At 42.4% G+C, this 23,922-nt stretch overlaps 1 protein-coding gene across 1 annotated transcript in view; it reads left to right on the top strand.

Annotated features, from left to right (window-relative positions):
- Nucleotides 1–23,922, top strand: part of LOC126401106 (neuronal PAS domain-containing protein 3) — a 453,646-nt gene that overhangs the window by 254,800 nt on the left and 174,924 nt on the right. The window contains exon 4 of the mRNA XM_050062200.1: nucleotides 3,914–3,996. Within this exon, the coding sequence (XP_049918157.1) occupies nucleotides 3,914–3,996 (83 nt within the window). The remainder of the gene's footprint in view (nucleotides 1–3,913; nucleotides 3,997–23,922) is intronic.

Raw genomic sequence — 23,922 nt, forward strand, 5'->3', positions numbered from 1 at the left:
TCAGCGATCTTGTCTGGTGCTAATCTGTTGCCAGGCAATAAAATCAATATTGGATAACTCTCCAATACCTACTGCCAATTTTTTTCAAATACCAAACCTCAAACGTTCACGCCGTCGAAAGCAGTGACCAGAGGCATTATGTTTTTCGGTTGTTCATCTTGTGAACGTAATATCTCAAGAATGCCTTGAGGGATTTTTTTTTAATTCAGTACAAATGTCCACTTTGACTTTACGATGGAAGGGTTAGATTTTGGTGGATATAGGTCAAAGGACAAGGTCACTGTGACCTTGTCTGTCTCATTCTTGTAATGGGATATCTCAAGAACACCTTGAGGGACTTTTTTCAAATTTGGCACAAACGTCCAGTTTGGTATTAACAATGATTTCTGTAGATTTTTAAAGTTTAAGTGGAAGTCTGTTTTCAGAGACATGGATGTTAACTGTGAGTGCAACTTGACTGATTTACGGAGGCTTATAACTGCGAGACGGTAATTCTAGTTCATCCATAAACAAGTACAACTATTAATGAGTCCACTTTACACTCTTTTCACTGATGATTTCTCACGTCTTTCTCTCTCTCTGTCGTTGACTTCTCTATCCTCTCTTTCCAACCTTTAGAATAATACACGCCTACTGATGTTGTCATGGTTCGCACTTCAGGTCAAAGACAGCTTGCAACTTTTTGATTCCAGCTGGGAACCAACTTTTCAGGCTCTGAACATGTTGTTCTGAATGGTTTAAAATTGGGTGTGGGAAGCAGTGTTGTCTGTATAGAAGACAGGAAGGAACCATATCAACAGCCAGTTGGCCTGAAGTCAGTATTGGTAGGATTGCTTTCAGCCTGCGTCAGAGTTTTAGAGACGGGTGGAGCACTCAACAGATTCAGTGTTGTGTTCATGGCAACATGTTTGCTGTACTTTCTGTCTGTGTCTTTCTCTTTTTGAGTTTGTGACCTATTTTTACGGCTGAATGATGTAGATGTACAGTATGTGATAGAAAACTGGTGATAAAGGGACGTTTTTAAAAATTCAAATTCTCTTCCTGTCTGTCTCTCACGCTCTGGCTCTGTCTTCTTTTGGGAAAGAGAGAGACAGTTTAACCTGAGGGCAGATTTTTCACATCGCCTCCTCTCTCCCTCTCTCTGTCTCTCTGGCTGTTGTACTTTCTGTTTTTCTCTGTAGAGAGAGTTTTGCCCTCAGGGAGAAATTTTAGAAAGCTATAAAACATTTCTCTCTTTCTCTTTTTCCTCTCTCGTCTGCCTCTCACTGTCTCTTTCTCTCTCCCTCTCTCCAGAGATGAGCAGTGATGGATAGAAAGATGAGAATAATAAAAAGGATATCGAGAAACAAAAAGGAAGAGAGAATATAATAAGACAGAGAGAGACATGCCGGTTTTTGGTATCCTTGCCTTTAGACTCGCCTCTCAGGCTTGACCACAGAGGAACAGGGACTAATCTTCAGCTGCTCAGCCATCATTTGTTTTAGAAATATTTGTGGACTATGTAAACACTGGACAGGTGATCAAAGCATCACAGTTTTAGAGCTGATAATGTGGTCAGAGCCTCCTGCTAACTACATCCCACTGCCTCCCAGTCTCTTCTCAAGAACTCTACATCTGTCTTTTCTGTGTAGTCTCAATGTGATCGTACAGATGGGAACAACTTTGTTTCAGAGTTTGATTTTTGGTTTGGTGTTTGGTTTCTTTTCACCATGACCACAAACTCTCCCCAACACTGATCAAGTAGTGTGAAAGGCTGGAATTTAACCAGACTGAAACCACAGCAGAAAAGTTCATGTGAATCTTTTCTCTTTTAGAGGGCTGTTGGGAACTTTTAATGTATACCAGAGTGCGTATATCATTTTCCAAACCCACTTTAAATGAAACCACGCTCACTTCTGCGTTACAAAAACAGGCAGCCTGACATCAAAGGCCTTTGATTGGCTGCCATCCTACTGCTGATCAGCATCATTGGTAGAGACTGACATATCCATGGATGTATCCCATAGTCCATCCGTCTCCTTCCCCACTGCTCGAGACTACAAGGCCAAAAAGTTTGCTGATCCGGCGAGTCAAAGGCGGCCTGCCACTGAAGGTCTGTCTTTGTGAAATATGAACGCTAATGTTAAAGTACAAAATAATTTAATTTCAACCAGCTCTGTGTCAACACAGTGTGGGCAGTGTGTGGCAAATGTCCAGTAGACCCCCTGCCAGTGGATAAGCAAGGAGCTCCAGGCACTTGTGGCATGTAGGGAAATCAAACACCATTCAGTTACATGTGCTGCACACACTGTCCACACTACGAAGACAGAGCTGGTTGAAAATGGGCAAACTTTCCCTTTAGCAACTGTAACAACTTCAAATCAGCCAACAGCTCTGAGTGAAAACAGATTAACACAGGGTGGACATACCAGCCTGTTCTCATTCCGAAGTCATCAAATACTGCTGCTTTGTCATTCTTTTTGGCATCAGACACTTGATTCCAAAGCTACCTTTGGGAGTGGTATGATACACCACTGGGCAGTGTCAGCTTGTAACGCGGTCAGACATAACCTTTCATGGTGTTATGATAGGGCGCCTGTTGGCCTGATGGCACCTCACGGCAGCATGATGTGCTGCTGGATGGCATCAGGTTGAAACACTGTCTGTAACAATGTATTTAAGGAGCTGGAGGGTCTCTATAGCGTGGGCCGGAGGGGTGGTCGGTGGATCCAACAAATCCAGGACTTTTACCCGAAAGCCCGGTTTTTGCTTCCTGTATGAATGTTGAGCCAAAGCATAATGTTTTCTAAACCAAACCACGTGCTTTTGTAACCTTAACCTTATCATGTGCTTTTGTTGATGTCCTGGCGTTGGGTTGTGGCATCCTGGAACATCAACAGCAGATACAGGAGGATACCTAGCACGTAATATGTAGATGTGAAAGTCCACTGACAAAGCAGCGACATGTGATGACTTTAGATGAGAACATGTAGGGCATACACGTGTAAATAAGTCACATACGTACATTCAGAAGGTATACTCAGCTACGCTGTTTCACAGGGTCCCCTGCATGCCACAGCGAATACTATGTACTTGGAGCGGTAGGCTGGCACCCAGTCATTGGACCTTGTGTGAGGTTTCATCTAAAGTGGGCTTAAAAAACAGTAGATGCTACCTTAGTACTTCTCCTTGTTCTCTTTGTGGAAATACTGACTCACAAGAAATGACTTTTCCCTGAGACACTGAATACTGTAAAATGTTGAAATGGTTATATAACAATGCGTAAACTGTAGGCTTCTCACTTCTTAAGCAATTCTCATGACAATGGCATCATGTTGTTGAAGACATCAATTCAGGTTTTCTGTGAAATTATCCATGAACTGATCAGCTAAGAGCTCACTGTAATTTGAAGGACTCACCTCTAGTGGTGAACCCACTGTCTGTCTACAGAACCTCCACATGTTAAGTTCAACTGGAATTAACCTGCAATTGCATGAAAATACACTGGTTGAATTCACTAAATTAAACCTGTTTGCATTATTAGCTCCTCACGTAAACCTTAGGATACAGTATGGTAAAACCATATTAGCATAAAGCTAATGGTTCCCATTGGTTTCAGTGAGGAGAGCTAACAATGCTAACTCGTCACACTGTTTAAAGACTGTTCTGCAGAGCTGACCTCACTGGTTCCTTTTGTCCTGTGCCATGTGTGTTTGTCACGCTAGGCTGTATAAACGTTACTGTGAGTGTGTGTGTGTGTGTGTGTGTGTGTGTGTGTGTGTGTGTGTGTGTGAATGCATATTTGTGTGTGTGTGTAGCTTTGCTCGTATCAATGTGTCTGAGTCTCACCGGTCTTCTTCTGTCCTGTCCTGTGCTTTCTCTCTCCTTGTGTGTGTGTACGTATGTGCGTTTGTGTGTGCGTGTGTGTGTTTAGCTATCGGCACCCAGCGAAGGAGGAGTCCCAGCGCCATCGCTTCGGAGATCTTCGAACCTCACCTGGGCAGCCACATTTTACAGGTAGGAGCTGTTCAATGTTCAAGGTCGACTTTATCTGAGCTCACCTTTGGGAATGAGGTTGAAAATGCATATGGATGCAGTGTGTGTGTGGAGGTTCACACACACCTGTGTAAATATACTCTCTTAGACAACCGCATCATGTCAAGCTTGACACACACACACACACACACACACACACACACACACAGTAACACTGGTGATCCCAGCACTTTTCAAGAAGCGCCATCCCCGGGTCTTCTACACATCAGCATAGTTGTATGTTTCCTGACTACATGCTAAAACACCAGCATTTCCCTTCCCAGTCCTTCTGTCTTGTGTCCCATTAAAGCTCCAGTGTGAAGGATTCAGGGGAACATGTTGGCAGAAATGGAATATGATATAATAAGTCTGTTTTCTTTCGTGTATAATCACCTGAAAATAAGAATCATTGTGTTTTCATTATCTTAAAATGAGCTGTTTATATCTACATAGGCAGCAGGTCCTCGTCTGTGGAGATCACCATTTTGCACCGCCATGTTTCTACAGTAGCCCAGAGCAGACAAACCAAACTCTGGCTCTAGATAGGGACATTCATGTTTTTGCGCTGGCCACCGTAGCGTCAGGAAAATATAGATTTTTTAACGTAAAACTGCTTCATTCAGTGTTTTCACCAGTTTTAATCCCCGTAAATTTTACACACTGTTCGAAATGTTTAGTCGTGACTCTTGTTCACAGCCTTTATGTCTGAATGGTGAGCAGGTCAAACAAAGTAATGTTCCCTCCTTAAATTGTTTTATTTAATACTTCTGAGATCCTCACAGGGTAAAATGATCCAATATTTCACTTGAAGTCAGAAGAGTTAAAGATCTTTTGATTCCCTTCTGTCCCGTTAATCATCTTGTTACTCCTCAGATTTATCTTCAGGACCACTGTGTGAAACATTCTAACTGTACGCGTCCGCATGCTCGCGTTAACATTACATATTAACTTAACTGATGTTACGAGCAGAAGGCAGCCCCATTGCTTCATTGTGTTTATGACAGTTAAAGAAAAAAGCTCTTAAACCCGTTGAGCTCTGCTATAAAAACGGTATGTCAGTGCATATGTTGGTACTTTTGCTCATTGTGATGTCATTTCTCGGAGTATTTTCAAATTCTTCAAATCCCCAAAATCAATACAACCTAAGCTAAAAGGTAACGACAGTCAATAGACCATAATAATTGATATAAGGGTTGAAATTACATCATGAATTAAAAAATTACTTCTTTTTTTTAAATCAGATTTGAAAAAATAAGCACGCAAAACATATCGATCCAGAAGATTTCAAAATGTAGAAACATAATTAAAATACTTCTTCACACTCCAAAAGTTATTTGAACCACATACACACATCTGTACATTTTAGTTTCTTAAGTGTACTCCTATTTTTATGAGCGGAGTGCTAAGCCATTTTGATAGTTTCATCAATCAATCAATCAATTTCATTTATAAATCCCAATATCACAAATCACAATTTGCCTCACAGGGCTTTACAGCATACAACATCCCTCTGTCCTTTGGACCCTCACAGCGGATAAGGAAAAACTCCCCAAAAAAAACCCTTTAACGGGGAAAAAAAACGGCAGAAACCTCAGGAAGAGCAACTGAGGAGGGATCCCTCTTCCAGGATGGACAAACGTGCAATAGATGTCGTACAGTTTCTTCTGCAGTATAAATATTTTCCCACTTTTTTATATCCCTAAAACCTGTACAACCTAAAAGCTAAAAAGACATTTCTGTGGACCTGCCTCTCTGCTCCTCTGGCACCACCGCACATTTTCACCATCTTTGGATTGCTTGTAGCATGATGTAATGATGTCATCGCAAGCAGACAATGTGATGGCATGAAAGACAGAAGTCTTTCTGCTGCACAAAAAACAAAAAACGCTGTTGCTATTATCAATATATATATTATTTTTTAGATCGATTTTAAGCAGGATCATGTGAACAACGATCTCCCGTGACCATGACGGGACAATACTGTGGTGTCTCCTCACATTTTCATCATATTTTGAACAATTTGTAGCATAATGTAATGACATCATCGCAGATGGACAGCATGGTGGCACGAATGATGGAAGTCTCAGTTGTCAGGTGCAAAAAGAATGAACGCTGTAGCTGTTGTAGTTTTTATCTTAAACAGGATCATGAAACAACAACCCCCCATGGCCGCCTGCAGGAGGGCCATTTTCAGAGGGTTAAATGTCCTGAAAAGAGCTCTAGGATCTGTTCACAGTTGTGAACAGTTGTTAATGTTTACATTCCTCTAACATGTCTGTTATTCAGTGTGTGATGAGCATCCGTCTCGTTAGTGAGGCCTGATAAACTTTTNTGCAGGAGGGCCATTTTCAGAGGGTTAAATGTCCTGAAAAGAGCTCTAGGATCTGTTCACAGCAAAGTTAATGTTTACATTCCTCTAACATGTCTGTTATTCAGTGTGTGATGAGCATCGGTCTCGTTAGTGAGGCCTGATAAACTTTTATTAATTCTCCATCATTCTCTAATTTCTGTTATTCCTGAATCCCAGGACTATCATCGTCTGGGGTTGAAGCTCCGTCACATTCTGTGTCAGACTGAGGATTTTACACCATTTTGTTATCTGAGTTATTTCTTCTGATTTGCCTCTGAGCTTCTCTGAAGCTAAATTATTCCTCATAATGTACCTTTACATTATTAGCGCAGTGATTCCTCATAATTCACCCTCAGATTTTTCACCACAGCCGACTTCAATTATTCCTCAACATCCAGCTGCTGCCGCCGCCGCTAAGCTGAATTATTAAATGGAATTATGAAAGTATGATAATGACTGGGTTATCGCTGTTCGCTCCCTCGGGTTTGTGTGTGTGTGTGTGTGTGTGTGTGTGTGCGCGCGTGTGCATGTAAAATGTGTGTGTGTCTTGTAGTTTTAATCCCTAACATGCTCCACTCCTTATCTGTTTAACATACAGCCCAAAGGCTGAGCTTTTAACATCACAACCAGGCTGACGCGATACCACAGCTGATAGAGGCTGGTAATCTGTGTGTGTGTGTGTGTGTGTGTGTGTGTGTGTATTATACAATATGCACTATTTGTAAGTGTGCATACATTCCTGAGATGATTTTGTGAACCTCCAAAAGTGTTTCACTGCTTCTCCGTTATTAAACCTAGAAATCTTGTTTGTGTGTGTGTGTGTGTGTGTGTGTGTGCGCATCTGTTTCAGTCACACCTGATTATTGTTATAATCTGGTTGACACCAGTGAGCCTTCGCTGTGTAAAAATCCACATTATTCTAATCTTCTTGTACTTTTTTAATCCCTTTATCATACGGAGGATCCTGACAGAAAAGTTCCTCACAGATACGAAGAATTCACCACAAACTGTTTGAAAGACACCGACACTGACCGTCTGTAACAGTGAGGCAGACTAATGGTTCCTGTTACTGTTGTCCGGCGGTGGAGAGGAGACACGAGAGGAGCTGAGTCGCATTGATCCTTGAGAATGGACAAGTTAAGATGTAACCGGTGGACTCTAGTGATGTCTGTGTTGTGTTGATATGAAGAGGCCCCCGATCTCTGTTTATTCCTGACAGCAAGTGGCAAAAACAAAATCCTTCGTCAAACACAATCATACAAACTTGAGCCCCTATGCGAATTAAGCGACACAGGAATATGTTAGCATAAAATTAACGTATAAACAGTGCTAAACCACTTACCTCTCCCATGAAGTACACAGCAAAAGGGGAGAGGTAAGGAGGGAGACACCCCTTTATAGCTGGGGTACCCCCAATGGTGAACGTAAGGTGACAGAAACTGAAACAAATTTTGTGGAATTATAAAACTTAATATTGCAAATGTACATTGAGCCAGGTCTCACTCCAAAGTCATCGAAATCCAGCACTTTGGCAGTGACTTGGGGCGTCAAAAACGTCTTTTAACGCCAGCATGATTCCCTGCCAGTTGTCATTATAGTTTAGCGGGGCCCGGCCGCATCAGGGGGAAACGCAGCGGGACAAGGATGAAAATTGGGTTGGGAGGGAGGGAGCGGTGGATGGATCCAACAAACACCGACTTTAATCCAAGAGCGGGGCATTCACGTCTCGTAAGATTGTAAAGTCAAACACTGTTCTTTTTCCTAAACCTAATCACGTGTGTTTGTTGTTGAAGAAAAAAAAAAACTCAATTTCCAGTGTTGTACCGTCGTAGTGCTTTTATTTTGAAAGAGACTGTATGCAAACTGTACATTTCCTGTGAAAACAGAAGTGTATTTTGAAAACAGACAATGCATGTAACAGGCTGAAGTTGACACGGCGTCCCAGAACGTCAACAACCAACACACCCAGGGTACCTTGGACGTCATATGTGGACGTGGGAAGTCCATGACCAAACGTGGACATGTGACGAGGTCGGAGTGAGGATGTTTTGGTTTCTCAACTTTAAGAATCAGGGAGAAACTGGTTTGAAATCTAATCCGAGCTGCTCCCAGTGTGAACACTCTGACAGCCTGACAGCTAGAGGGCGCTGTTCCTGAAACGCTCCAGCTCATTCTGTATCAGTAGAAGACAGCGAGGCAGACCGAGGAACACGTCGTGCATTGGTCCTGCGTGCAACCACATCTGTCACAAGTCCTTGTTGTTGCGTTTGTTCTTTATCTGTCCCGCTTTAATCCTGCAGACAGCCACAGCAGAGAGCGAGCGTGTCGCCGTGACAACCGACTCTCCTCTTCCGCCGCTCTGCACATCATGTTGTCATGTGTGAGTGTTAACACGAGGCTGGAACAAGCAAAGAGCAGCCGAGCCGCCGCGCATCCGCTCACGCTGCGCTGAGCATCGCCGCCGTGTTGAGACTCCGTGTGTTTGTGTGTGCGTGTGTGTGTGTGTGTGTTTGAGTGAGTGAGTGTTAACACCGTGTTCTGATCCTGCAGCTCGAGACACTAGACATCCCATAATACCTTGTTATAATCCCTGGAGAGTCGCTATGACAACCATATGAGGCAGATCCCGAGGCAGATTGAGGCAGCTGTGAGATTGGAAGTGACACGAACAATGTGGGCCTCCCTTCACCTGGAAGAGGGAAGAGGTGTGTGTGTGTGTGTGTGTGTGTGTGTGAGTGACAGGCTTTCTGTTAAAATGTGCCCTAAATTAAGACACTGCCTTTTAAAGAAAACCTGCCAATACACTGAAACAGAGCAGAACACGTCCACATCTGGCTGATGAGACCTGTTTTTGTTGAATAGTAGTGCGACTAATGAAACTCCAGGTACGGGGGTTTTCCATCGGCAATTTCCAGCCGCAGCAAGTCAAACCATGCCCAACAATTTGCGTTTCCATTACCAGTAAAACACGCCAAGTTGTGGAGAGCCATGTCAGAAGTAGACCATCTCTAGAGTCCGTCCACTAGAGCACCAGACCACCTCCAAATGGTTTGCGGCGACGTCTCACTGACTGCGTTCAACCCTGATGACCCCACTTCCCAAAACAAGCCTGTGTTGTGAGACTCAGTCTCTGAGTGTTCAGCTCTCAATACTGTTGTTGCTTTTAACCACTGTATAAAGTAATGGCCGAAGCCCCCATGAGGTGCCTGCCATCTTGGATGAAGTTGCCATATTTGGACGAGAGGATAGAGCTAACCCTAGAGCTAAAAAACACACTGACGGCGCATCACATGCCCCTAGCACACACTGGACTTCTGCAGCTCATCAACAGAAGACCATGCAAAGTCATAACTACTTTAACTGAAAGATCTGTACTTCCTCCACTTCTGCGTTAGCTTAAAATCATGTGTGGAGAGCTTTTAATTAAACTTTATTCTCAGCTAAAGAGCCGATCTCCAGAGCTGTGACTCCAGTCATTATCTTTTCAGCCATTGTCTTTATAATGACGGGACAGTGGGTTGTTTAGCGCAGGATATTGCTCGACCTCAATGTCTCTCATCATCTATTCTGTCATACATGAGACAGCTACAGGTACTGAGTTCTCTTTATGCATCAGTGGTGATGAGAGGAGTCGAGCTGCCATAGGAGCAGAGAAAAGGAGCTGGAGCTAGTTTGTACAAGCACACGGGAATAATGCATTTAATTCCGTGCTGCGCGGTGGTGCGTCCACGAGCACCAATGTGTGTCTAGCTTCTACTGGTGTGGGGTTGCACATTTAAAATAATAGGGGCGTATTTTTTGACACACTGTGTTCAGCACCAGTTTGTTTTGGCCTTAACACTAGCTGCTAGCTTGGTTAGCACAGCATTTATAGCTACAGCTAACTGTGATAATGCTAATGCTAGTTTTCACCAGGGATAACCAGGTTTAAACCAAAACAAATGTTCTTACCGGAAAAACTGAACATGCTACTCCTTAGAGGGCCTCTCAGTACAACCTAACACCGAACAACATAAATATTAAAACATACTGAAATGGTGACACGTTCGGTCATGAACTTTCCACGTCCACATATGACGTCCAAGGTACCCTGGGTGTGTTGGTTGTTGACGTTCTGGGACGCCGTGTCAACTTCAGCCTGTTACATGCATTGTCTGTTTTCAAAATACACTTCTGTTTTCACAGGAAATGTACAGTTTGATACAGTCTCTTTCAAAATAAAAGCACTATGTCAGTACAATAGTGCAAATTGATGTTTTTTTCTTCAACAACAAAAGTACGTGGTTAGGTTTAGGAAAGAAGTTCAGGGTTTGGCTTTACAATCCCGTCCACTCTACTTGGACTTTAACCTCTGTAACTTACGTTGTTGTCCCACTGCGTTTCCCCCTGATGCTGCCAGGTACAGTTAAACATTATCAGTGACCGGCTGTGATTCATGGTGACATGAAAGGACGGCTTTCTTTCACAGGAATAGTTCAGTTTGTATCAGCAGCAACTTTACGCATAGTTGCATACAAAGTGAAATTGAGTCCAAAATATGCGCCCAGTGCACCCGTTCATTATTGTCTCGATCTTGTTGATCTTTGTGTCAGTTTTTGAGTTTTCTAAAATAAACTAATTATAAAGCTGAGGACAGGAGCGCTCAAACAGCTGCAAAATAATGAATCAATGTCAGAGGAGATTATTAGATTAATTATTAGATTAATGATTGAAAAGGTCAGAGCTTATTATGTCGACTCTCCTCACATTACAAAACTACTGACTATCTGGACAAGTATTTTAACTTTCACACACACACACACACACACACACACACACACACACACACACATATAGTGATAATATCAAACATCAGCAAAATTACAAAAAATATTGTTTTATTTTGGTTTAAAACACTGTCTCATCAAACAGGAAGTGAAGTCACGTTCAGGCTGTGTTTATTTAAAGAGCGTACTCTCAGTTTTGTCGCCGTGCTGCAGTCCTCAGGACAAACACGTGTGTCATTTATGTACATACATTTATCTGTGTGTGTGTTTGTGTGTGCGTCAGCTCGTCTCCTCTACGTACATACATCATTCGTGCGTCAGCTCGTCTCCTCTACGTACATACATCATTCCGAGCGTGTTTCTACATCCCTGTGAGTGTGTGTTTGTGCGTGTGTGCGCGCGCCGTAGTCTTTTCAGCGGAGAAGGAAGGCCGACGTGTTGGCGGCAAATTGGCCTCATTAATCTCCCGCTTAATTGATTGTGAGAAGTTTGAGGATGACATTTTAAGAAAGCGTGGCGGACGGGGCGCGGCGTGATTGATTTGGCTAAAACGCAGCGCTAATGAATGCCAGCCAGTCACTTAGGTGGTAGAGACCAGACACTAATTTCAGAGAGATTAGGCCAGAGAGGTTGATAACGCTTAATGAAGAGAGAGAGGGAGCAGTCATTAAACAGGATGTAAAGCTCCATGTGTGCTCTCCTGTCAGGTATGAGCTGCTCTGCGTTCACCAGACTAAATGAGTGAAGCTTGTGTTTGTATGAACTTTATTACTCATCCATATAGATCTGTGCAGGAAAAACATGGACGCAGAGTCTCTGGAGGGATGAGATGAAGTTTGAATCCGCTCTCACAGCTCTCTTTATTAGGAGGAAAATTAAAGTTTCAACAGGAAGTGATGTCGGGGCTGATCTCAGCATCTAATCCACTAATCTAATCTGGATCCTTTTAAATCCTCTCTGACATATTTAGATGTTACTAAAATGATTTGATATTTACAGGATAACTCTGGTTTAATACAACTTCAGCTCATTTCTGTAGTTCTGTCAGAATACTGATGTGCTGACAGGCACATGGACAAACATAGGATGCAAGTTAACTGTTGGCATGTTAACGTGACTGCTGACAATAAAAGCAAAATAAATAAAACTATGGTTTATTAGACCTGGACGTCTATAACTATCAGTAATCAGTTAAACAGCTAAATACAAAGGGACGAGAAACATGAGCTGTCAGACTGTAAACAAACCAGGTGCTCATGGTTTTTAATTCTGACTTCTTTTAGGTTACGTCATCTTGTTTGAACTCATATATACGAATGATTATAACAGAGTATAGCCTTATGACACAGTGTAAATTTAGACAGCACTAAATTAAAACATATTGCACTTCAGACAAGTTGTAAAGATTTAGATTTGTTGTAGCTAACTGTTTACAACAGCTAACTGGTTGCACGTGTAACTTGTGGATTTTCATTTCCACCAGTATAATGAAAAGAAAAAGACATAATTACTTAAAAATAATGAGAAACTTTCTCAAAATAATGACCTAATCTAGAAAATATTGACAAGGTATGTCAAAATAATTAATTAGTTTATTAAGATTATGATTTAGTATCTCAAAAAATATTGATTTTAAGAATATATTCTTAAAGTAATGACTGAGTTTCCTAAAACATCGACGTAGTATCTTAAAATAATGAGAAACTTTCTCAAAATACTGACTTAATCTGAAAAACATTGACTACGTATCCCAAAAACAATGACTTACTTCTAAATAAAGTCATTATTTTGAAAATATTTTAAGTTATATTAAATTCATTATTTCAAAAATAATGACTTATGCCGCATTCACATGGAATCAGGCGGGCGGCAGACGGGAAACATCTTCTGGATGGAACGGGAGAAATAAACAAGCGGTCCGACGGAACAGCACGACGGCAAAATGAGACACACGTGACTCGTGACACGTAACTGTTGCTATGGCGATGTTTTTGGGCTACAGAGAGCTAACGTTAGCCAGATAGCTCACTAAGCTAATAATGCAATTCATAACGTTATGTTTCATATTACGTACCTGGTATTCCACCCAGCTCTGCGCTCATCGCGTCCCATATGTACGCCTTCTTGGAAGCATCACGGTAGGCTTTTAAAGTTTAGTCATATATTCTGGGTGCTGCTGCACCAAAAGCACTAGCTTTTCGTTGTCAAGTACAGCCATATTTTCCTTTCTGTTTTGGAACTACGTCACATCCGGTTGAGTATTCCGTGGCCAGTGAACAGTAAAAGTTAAAATATTTTAACTTTGGACGACATTGCCATCTGCCGTCCGGCCTTGCCCAAGTTTTACCGTCCTTTTCTTGTCCACTAACATGACATCCGGTTTGCCGTCTGCCGTTTGCCTGATTTCATGTGAACGCAGCATTAACCTAAAAACAGTGACGTAGTATCTCAAAGAATGACTCAGTTACTCAAAAGTAATAACTTACTTATCTCAAAATAGAATATAGAATATAGAATAGAACCTTCTCTCTTGAGTTACTATTGTTTCTCATTATTTTGAGATATTAAATCCAAATTTTAGTCAGTAATTTGAGATACCATGTGATTATTTTAAGAAAGTTTCTCATTACAGTGACTTCTTTTTTCTTTCATCACACTGGCAGAAATGGGCTTTCACAGTAACTGTTGCTCAGCTTTATGAACCAGTTGACAAAACCAGCTACTGATATTGATATGTACGTAGACTTTAAATTATAAAACGTTACGCTACTAATGTTAAGCTAATTGCACACACAAATTTGGCTTCTGTACTCATTTTGAACTAAAAATAATGTGTTTAGCCAATGATGTACTCTGTGGTCTCGGGAAAAAAAGAGGATATTAAAATGTTTGCAGTTTAAATTAAAGCAGATAAACGTGCTCATATGGATGGAAAGAGTATTAGACTATTGTACACAAGGGTGTGTTACCTTTAAGAGATTTTACTGAAGTAAAAGTACTGATGTAAAAACACAGGTAAGGTAAAAATGTGCTGAAAATGTTATATCATGATTAAATGATCCTTTTGATGCTAAGCTAACAGTTTCCCCTGCTAAGCTCGGCTAAACACGTCCTGAACTTGTTCTGAACGCACCTTAATGATACATTTCTCAGCTGACTGTGGATGAGACACATTTCCCAGACGTCTCTTTAAAGAGGGACACAGATTCAGGGAGATATTACCCTGATATGATGAGCTGTAGGATCACATGTGAGGGCTGGAGCTGTCACAAATGAGCAGACTGCTCCTTTAAGTTCAGCAGGTCAGGAAGTAGCAGGAAGTTTAGTTGTTGCTGATGAAGTGAAATTGTTGTGGTGTGTTTGGACTTTAAAGAGCAGATTGATGTTTGGTGATTTTAAAGACACCATGTGGTGTTTGAAGATGAAGAGGCGGCGGACAGACGGACACTAATTAAACAGAGGGGTGCAGTAAAGTAAACTGTGTGTGCATGTGTCGATCCAAAAAGTGCCAACAATTAGAGAGTGATTGATGAAGAGAGAGACGCCGTGTGTGTTTACGCTTTGCTAACGTCAGAAAGTGAACCGCTGCAAAAAAGAGACAAAGAGGAAGAAAGTGTGTGTGACTGTCTTTGTGTGTGTGTTTATAACAGCCTGGAAGAGCACCTGGCATGATGAGTGTCTGGGGGGAGGAATGCCACACCTGTTAACACACACACACACACACACGCAGCCTGTTTGGTTGTTTTGTCTGTCTCTCTGTGTGAGACTCAAACGTGCAGCAAACCTGTCGATCTGCAGCGAGGATACAAGACAAGGAGACAGAGAGGCAAGGAAACAAGAAGACAGGGAGACATGAAGGAGACACAAAGACAGCAGTAGAGGAGACATGGACAGAAAGACAACAGACACATAGATAGAGATGGAGACAAGGAGGCAAAGAGAGACAGCTGGTCATCAAAATATCCTTAGTCAAATTCCTCCTGCATGTATACAGTCAATCAGACCCAAACTGGCCGAGGCGCTCTGAGCATGCTCCACAGTTTCCACCCCGGGCTTTGACCCACAAGTCCAATAGCATTAAATGTGTAAGAGAAGAAGAAGCCGGTAACAACATGGAGAAATCTACATCCAGAGCCGTGACTTTTTGGACGGACCAAATGTACAGAGCTGTAAAGTTGTCCACCATGGTACCAGTTAGCAGCTAGCTAACCGTAGCTAACTTGTTTGTCCATTGTTTGGTCTGTGACGTAATAGGTCAACAGGAAAAAGGTCCAATACTAACAAGCTGAAAGGGGGCATATCTCCACCTATCGTAGAGGAGTCGCACATACTTGGCTCAATAAATGGATTCCCCTCCCGTGCTTGTATACTGGGACAAGGACAGTAGGCCAGTTAAATGTCCTCGTTGATCTATAACCGCAGCTCAACTTAACTGTGCATGGAAGTGTTCTGAGTGACGTACACTCCAGCTCAGGCCCTGGTTGGCTATGGAGGCTGTAGCAACACCGCTGGAAGCTCCTATTGGTTCAAGTGTGGTGTCAATGGAAAGGTCAGGAGCTTGCCTTTATTTTGAGATGCTGGTTGGTTTGTTCACGTGCAGGACAGAAAAACTTTGAGTAATATGTATAGAAATGTGAACATTTCAAATGATGCTACGGCAGTTTGTGGATATCTATGGATGTAATAATGTGTTTGGACCATCAAACTGATTCTGTCTTGATTATATGATCTGTAGATTATGATCACACTTAAACGGCGATTAATAATCGTTAATTTATTTGTTTTTTGTCTGACAGAAGTGTTTATTGAGCCGGCTGTGGTGGTTTTAGCTCATAGAATTAACACTGAAATGATTTCGCACTTTTTAAAATTGCTTTTTTCAGACTGTTTTTTTTTTTTTTTTTTTTTTTTACAAATTTAAAACCTTCATGGTTTGAAAATACATCAGACAAAGAGTAATAATTTAACCTTGGTGGCTGCTCCAGGTGTCAAATAAAGTGCATGAACACACACACAAAATCATCACTAAGAATACACACACACACACACACACACACACTCACAGAGTGATGGCAGCTGACGTGCCCCACCCTGCTTTAATAGATGGTTTATGGTAAGTATCTCCACTGTTGTTCAGAGGCTGTCAGCCATAACACACACACACACACATTGCAGCATCACTTACTTGTGACATGGAGGTTATGGAACACACACAACAACACACACGTCTTTGATCACATGTGCAGTACAACTGTATACGTTCAGTCAAACAGAGTTGAGATATTTAGATTCACATTTATAATCATAGAGGCGTTAGAGATGAAAATACGTCTCATTGTCAAACTGTTGATCGGTCGGCATCGTCTCTGATAAAGGATTTAATAAAATATTGTGAAACATGGCTCTATAAAGTGATCTACAGTACTTTATCAGCATGGTTCTAGTTTAAATTTAGCCGGTAGTTTTATTAGGAAGACGTTTCCTTAGACTCCAGACCTTTTTGCTTTTGTTCACTGTCTCTCTTTATTTTGATTTACACCCAAAAAATGATTAAAGAAAAGTATTTAAATTGTAAAAATATCCACTCAAAAAAGCTGTAAATGTGATGTCAGCAGCTTTAACCTAAACTGTTCTTTAAATTAAATCAATAACTAAATCTAAAGGTCACAGTTCTGATGTGAGCAGCAGCAGCAGCAGCAGTTTGTTTGACACAGAAAAATCCAAACGACTGTCCTGTTTGATATGAGTGAGGCGTTTGAGTCCTTCACCTGCAGCTGTTAACCAACCGCTTCACTCTGCCGCGTGCAAAACAGATGTAAGGTGCCCGTGTGTTGTCACGGCGATGAGGGGAAATTAAAGACGACAGCGACGGCGCGCAGACACGACACCGCTTCCTGTCAGCCCGTCAATCAAACTGTCAACCAATGAGTGTCACCGTAGGTAAAAATTAGACGTAGAGACGTGAAAGGACGGATGGAGGGGGAGGAGGGGGGGGGACGGGACAGATCTGCTGCTCCCGGTGGATTGTGGGAATATTAGTGGGGAGGTTTATGAACAGGAAGTGGGGAAGTGGGTATGCAGACAGACAGAGAGGAAGTAAAAAAGATGAAGAGAAGGAATGCAAACAGAGGAAGTCACATAAAGACATTTTGTTTTAAAGGACCATACCACTGGTTTTACATGTTTCAGCTGTTTTAGTTTACAGTGTCTGTCCTCCGCAGTAATGGAAGTTAAAGTTACACTGTGATGTTTTGCAATTCTTCGTCCCGTTAAAGCAACAGCAATTTGGCACAAACGTCTGCTTCAATGTAATGATGAACTTTTTGATTTTGGTGGTCAAAAGTTGAGGTCACTGTGACCTTTCCTGTCTCATTCTTGTGAACGTGATACCTCAGGAACACCTTGTTGGAATTTCTTCAAATTTGGCGCAAACGTTTCGCTTGGACTCACAAACAAAGTGAGTAGAATTTGGTGGTCGATAGTCAAAGGTCAAGGTCACTGTGCCCCCATAAAACATGTTTTTGCTGAAACTGTTACTTTGAGAAAGTTGTGATCCAGCTGTTGGAAATACTCAGGCCACCGTTGAGACCCCTGCTCCTGTCCCCTCCCGCTTGATTCCTGACCGTCACTGCTTGCTCCTGTGGTGAAATTATGTTCTATAGCATAGTTACATTCATAGTTACAGTTACTCTCTGTTTCTGGGATTCAGTGTTATTATTATGATCTGTAATCATTTGTGGTTGTGCAGTGGTTAGCATTGTGGCCTCACAGCAAGAGGGTTCCTAGTTCAAACCCAGGGTGGGGGAGCCATTCTGTGTGGAGTCTGCATGTTCTCCCTGTGTCAGCGTGGGTTTCCTCCAGGTGCTCCAGCTTCCTCCCACAGTCCAAAGACATGCAGGTTAATTGGTGACTCTAAATTGTCCGTAGGTGTGAATGTGAGTGTGAATGGTTGTCTGTCTCTGTGTCAGCCCTGACCTGTCCTGGGTGAACCCGCCTCTCGCTGGGATAGGCTCCAGACCGCCAGCAACCCCCAATAGGATAAGCTGCTACAGAAAATGAATGAATGAATAAGTGTGTTTCCATTAACCCTAGAAATGTACAAAACCTAAATATCGCAATAAAAAACTGGTAATGGAAACACCTATATTTCTTAAAAACTCTCAATTGAGAAAAAGTTTTTACGCTCTCATGAGATGGTTTTTCAGACGTGTCGATATAGAAGTATATCGCAAAAGTGCAATGGAAACACTTTTTTTGCAAATATACGTCACCACACATTCAAGTCCTCTGCGAATTCCCCGTTCACGATCCTCTCCCAGAAATCCTTTATCCATGGTCGCTGCCACACATAAGGGCTTTGCCTCTGGAATACCACTCACTCTCTTCGTCTTTGGTTGTAGATGACTGCAAGTCTCGGAGACGAGATTTTACGAGAATTACGGCTCATACGCAAAACACCTTTTAATGGAAACACCTGCAAGTTGCAATTGTACTTTGTCGAAACTTTAGAAATATCGGATTTATTCTGCGCAAAACTGTAATGGAAACGCGACTAAAGTTACACTACTGTCATTGTTTCAACTTCACTTGTTGAGTTCTCCATCTTTCATGTTAATTAATTTCCAGGACCTGCAGGTATATTTTTGTTTTGTTCTTTTTGTTGTTTTTTGAGTGCCCGCTCCTACCTGCAGCAAAAATAAAACCGCTAAGAGATTTGTGTTGGGTCTTGTGGGCTACCTATCCCAATGCAGTCCTCTACCACTGTCCAGCGGCCAGAGCAAACTTTCTCATTTTATAGCCAGTCACTAAAATATGTTTCTGAAAGCATTTGAGGTGAGAAATAACCAACGCAGTATCAGCTTCTTGATGCATATTTGATCAGCGCTGCCTAGTGTGACAGTTCACGAGCAGTGACTGATATGATTGACAGCTGCGTTAGAGACTCCTCCACTCTGATTGGATGTAGTTGGATGTTGAACTATATATTTGTAAATACTCTCGTTAAATTTTTTATATTTTCATTTATCGTTCCACTCTTGCAAGGAGCACCTGTAACGCAAATAATTTCCCCTCAGGGATCAATAAAGTATTTCTGATTCTGATTCTGATGTTTTACAACAGTCCAGGGTAGATTCCAGCAAATGAGGCTGCAGGAGGAGGAGGGAAATTATTTTTTCACATATTATGCATCTAATGTTTGTCTTTCAGGTGACAGTTTAAGTAAATATGACAAAAAGTTATTTTCATAAAAGCTACCAGCTGTAGCTTTAAAGAATATGTGAGTGAAGTGTGGCTCAGATTATTTACTAGTGTCAAATTACTGCACAAACTCACACAGACACGTTCCACACGCGGTATTTCAGATATATTTCACTCCCTCTCTGAGCAGCATTGAACTCCAGGCCTTGAGATGAATTTTTAAGACCTGCATATTCAAAAGCGAACACATTACCACACACACACACACACACACACACACGCCGAGCCGTGAGTTTCAGGCGGGTTTCGCCAGCCTGCATGCGCAGATGACTCCAGAGGCCCGGCGTGACCCGGCGGCGGCGAGACTAAAGGTCACGGCGGTGAGCGTCGACGCCTCGCATCCTGATTACCCACAACCCCCCTCTCCGACTTCCTGTGAGGTCCGGCAGGTTCATTAGCTGTGGGAATAACTGCAGAGAGGAAGAGAGAGGGAAGAGGTCTGAACCAATAAACGAAGCGTCCAGAGAGCGAACGAGGGGAAAAAAACGAAGGTGAAAGGAAAGAAAAAAAGAGAAAAGAGACGAGTGCAGGGTCTTATTATTTATGCAGTCAATAGGCCGAGGCTTGTCTGCATCTCTAATTGTTTGATTTTATAGGCGGGACGGGCTCTTTAAACAAACACGCTCTTATGCTAATGGCGGCGCAAACGGTGCCCTCCTGACAGCATCTGTTGGGAGGGTGGACTGGGGGATTATGGGAGTTTTTTGAGAGTGGGGGGGGGGTCTGCTGAAGCTGAATATCATTTGGATAATTAAAAATGACAGAGGAAACGGTCCACACACACACACACTCACACACACACAAGCAGCCACTTTGTCTTGACAGGTGGAGGGGGAGGAGGGAGGTGGGGGAGAGAGGGGAGGTTAGTCCTGATTGCTGTCAATCAAGCAGTCCGGTGGGAGGACTGCGGAGGCAGGCGGATTGCCGTGAACTTTGACCCCCTCCCTGGCCGACGTGATGCTGATGTGAGAGAGACAGAGGGAGAGAGAGAGTTAACAACCTTGAGAGACGGACTGAATTTCAACAGGCTCAGGACCGAGGAGGGAGAGGAAGGGAGGAACAGGGAGGGGAGGGATGGACTGAGGGAGTGAAGAACAGAGGAGAGATGAGAGAGGGTAAATAAAGGGGTGGAAGATGAAAGAGGTCAGAGAGACCAAAGTGAGCAGGTGTCAGCATTAAGATGTTGTTAAACACTTACTGTATCTCAGCTTAAGTAATGTGACATAATGTCAGTTAGTCTCTAAGGGGGTGGAGCCTAGCCCAGCTGGCATTGGGTGAGAGGCGGGGTTCAGCCTGGACATTTCACCAGACTATCACAGAGTTTGTATTGTCTGTAATTCCACTTGCTATTTTTGGTTTAAATGACAGTCATGCACTGTTACTGGCTCAAGGGCGCCATCTCTCAGAGGTGGTAGGTAAATGCCACTGCAGGCGTTGCCAGTTGATGAGACGTGCCCGAGGTGAGTAGTCGGGGACAGCACTATATGTCCATGAACATATATGCACTGTGAGTTATAGAATTGTAACTGCAAAGAGTTACGAGTGAGATGCTGACCTTTTTAAGTGATAAAATGTCCAAATAACGGCATAATGCACGATACGAAATAGCTAGCTAGCCTCTGTGCTAATATAACATGCTGTTCTTTTGTAGCTTGCTGCGTGTGAGCAGCCTGTAACGAGCCAACTGTATGACTGACCAGTACATACTGGTCAGAGAGTAAATGGCGGTGAGAAAAGGCCGACAGCCCCCCTCAATGTTGTCCACGTAACGTAGATTCCAAGGGTCACTTATCACTGTCACAGGGCTGACACATAGAGACAGACAACCATTCACACTCACATTCACACAATTTCAACATAAATAATGTAAATGATTGTAACTGATTAAGTGCAGTAAAGTTTACTTTAAATTGACTCCTCTAACACATCACATCCTCACTGCGACCTCGTCACATGTCCACGTTTGGTCATGGACTTCCCACGTCCACATATGGCGTCCAAGGTACCCTGGGTGTGTTGGTTGTTGACGTTCTGGGACGCCGTGTCAACTTCAGCCTGTTACATGCATTGTCTGTTTTCAAAATACACTTCTGTTTTCACAGGAAATGTACACCGCAAATTGCATTTTTTTCCTTTTCCTGGATCAGTGAAAAATGAAAACAAACACTTTGATTCGTTTGGAAACGTGACATTGTAAATGTAATGATATTACCTGAAAGTCTATAGTACTTCATTACTGGTAAATATTACTGTAACTACCCCCCAACACTGGCCACATGGCTGTATGATGACATCATGATGACGTTTATGTAGCAACAGAAAATGTGCACGTTACAACTATAACGCGTTACAGTTGAGGCAACTCCTCTGCTTCGTGTAAACATACATTTAGAGAGGTAGATACAGATTGATAGTAACTGGATACTTGTATCTGTGTTCTGTCTGTTTGTGTGTGTGTGTGTGTGTGTGTGTGTGTGTGTGTGTGTGTGTGTGTGTGTGAGACAGAGACAGACAGAGAGATTGAGAGAGATCAAATGAAACAGAGGATCACTAGAAAGCCAAAGTGACAATTGAACAAACGGCAACAATGAAAAGACGATCAGATTATATCTCCGTCCTTCTGTCGCTTTGTTCTCTGTGTGTGTGCGTGTGTCTGCTTGTCTCTGACTGTGTGTGTGTGCACACTGCTGTGTGTAATTGCATATTTATTGATGTGTGTTCACACATTTATTTGTTCCTCCAAGAAGTGTGTGTGTGTGTGAGTTACTGTTACTAACGCTGCGCTGAACAGGGAGGGTTGAGATGTAAAACCTTCCCTCCTCTCCAGACACAGGATAGAGCGAATCCTCACCCCCCGCCAAATTAATCTGCTCTCTCTCACACACACACACACACACACGCACACATACACACACACACACACACACACACACACACACACACACGCACACAATGAAAGCGGATTCTGTAGAATAATTTCATTATAAGGTTGTGAGCATGTGGATTAATGGTTTTACTGTCACAGAGACGACGGCGGATTTGCTCTTTTCTTCTCTGTTTCTTTCTCTCTCCAAGACGCTTTTATTTTGTCGTTCCCTCTCCACTTCCTCTCTCCTCTTCTTTTATCCTCTCATCCTTCCTTCTTTATTGTTAAGTTAAATTCTGTTGGTCAGTAGCTCAGCCTCCTCTGGCTCATGCTGTTGTTTCCATCAGGTGGACAAAATAAGAGAAACACCTCTTGTGTAGATGTTCCGGGGGTTCAGGTGTTATGTCCTCAGGAATGCAAAGATTTAAGGAGCCAGTGGCCTTTTTTACCCAGAGATTGTGCTGAAGAGCCACTACGAAGTCCCTTTGTTATGCCTCCTTTGTATTCGCACCAAACAGCAGTTGTTTGTGGACATTTTTGGCCATTGTTCTTCCTCTTTGAGCTAGCTGCTAACTGCTACCAGCTACTTTTTATTGTCCCGTTGTGGGTTGCATGCATAACGTGTCATCAAAACATCACACCCGTGCCACCCATGATCCCACCCTGTCGGCTGTCCCGTTTATACAGTCTTCACTTTATTCATTACATTATTCTTCAGTCATTACCTCTGTTACCTGGCTCAGAGGTGAGAAAACAGAAGTGTATTTTGAAAACAGACAATGCATGTAACAGGCTGAAGTTGACACAGCGTCCCAGAACATCAACAACCAACACACCCAGGGTACCTTGGACGTCATATGTGGACGTGGAAAGTCCATGAGCAAGTCATATTCTATCTATCCTATCAAAATTTAAGTGCTTTTGTGGTTTTGTTAATTCTGATGGAGCCTGAGACAGATTTCTCCACAGTATTCCATATCACACTTTATCTTTTCTGTATTGTGTCGTGTTGTTTCCTGTTGTGTTGTTTGCTCAGTTTTGGCACATGTTCACAGAGGTGGGATCATGTCTTTGTTTTGCACATCACAAGTAAAGGCCTAGACACACCAAAATGATTTCAGAGAACTAGCAGCAACCAAGGCCTCCTGCTGTGTCGCCTGACATTGCTGTCTTGGCCAAAAAAGTTGCAAGTGAACCCACCAAACTGATGCCAACAAGCAGGTGTTTTCTGCACCTGCGTGAAAACACATACCCCTCCATATGAGCAGACTCTGGTCGTCTGATACTTTAAACTATTTGATACTCATTTCTGATGAACACAGTTTGTGCTAGTGGTCACAGTATGTCGGGGTTTAACATGCAGCCCCATAAAAAACACAGAATTTCTCCACCAGAGTTTTATTCCTGGCAGTTCAAAGAATTCTTCGGAATTTAAGAAAGAAACAAAAACCCGATTGAATGATTGAACAGCTGAGACGCTGAATCATGTGAAGTTGTTCCATGTCATATCAGGTCATTTAGTTTTATTCTTCTCTATCATATTTCTCATTATGCCTCCGTGCCAGCTATTCGTTCATACGTATATCTGTCTGATTTGTTGTGAATGTGATATCCTAAAAACGCCATGAGGGAAATTCTTTAAATTTGGCACAAACATCCACTTCAAT

The sequence above is a fragment of the Epinephelus moara genome, chromosome 14 (assembly GCF_006386435.1).
Source record: "Epinephelus moara isolate mb chromosome 14, YSFRI_EMoa_1.0, whole genome shotgun sequence".
Taxonomy (NCBI): Eukaryota; Metazoa; Chordata; class Actinopteri; order Perciformes; family Serranidae; genus Epinephelus; species Epinephelus moara.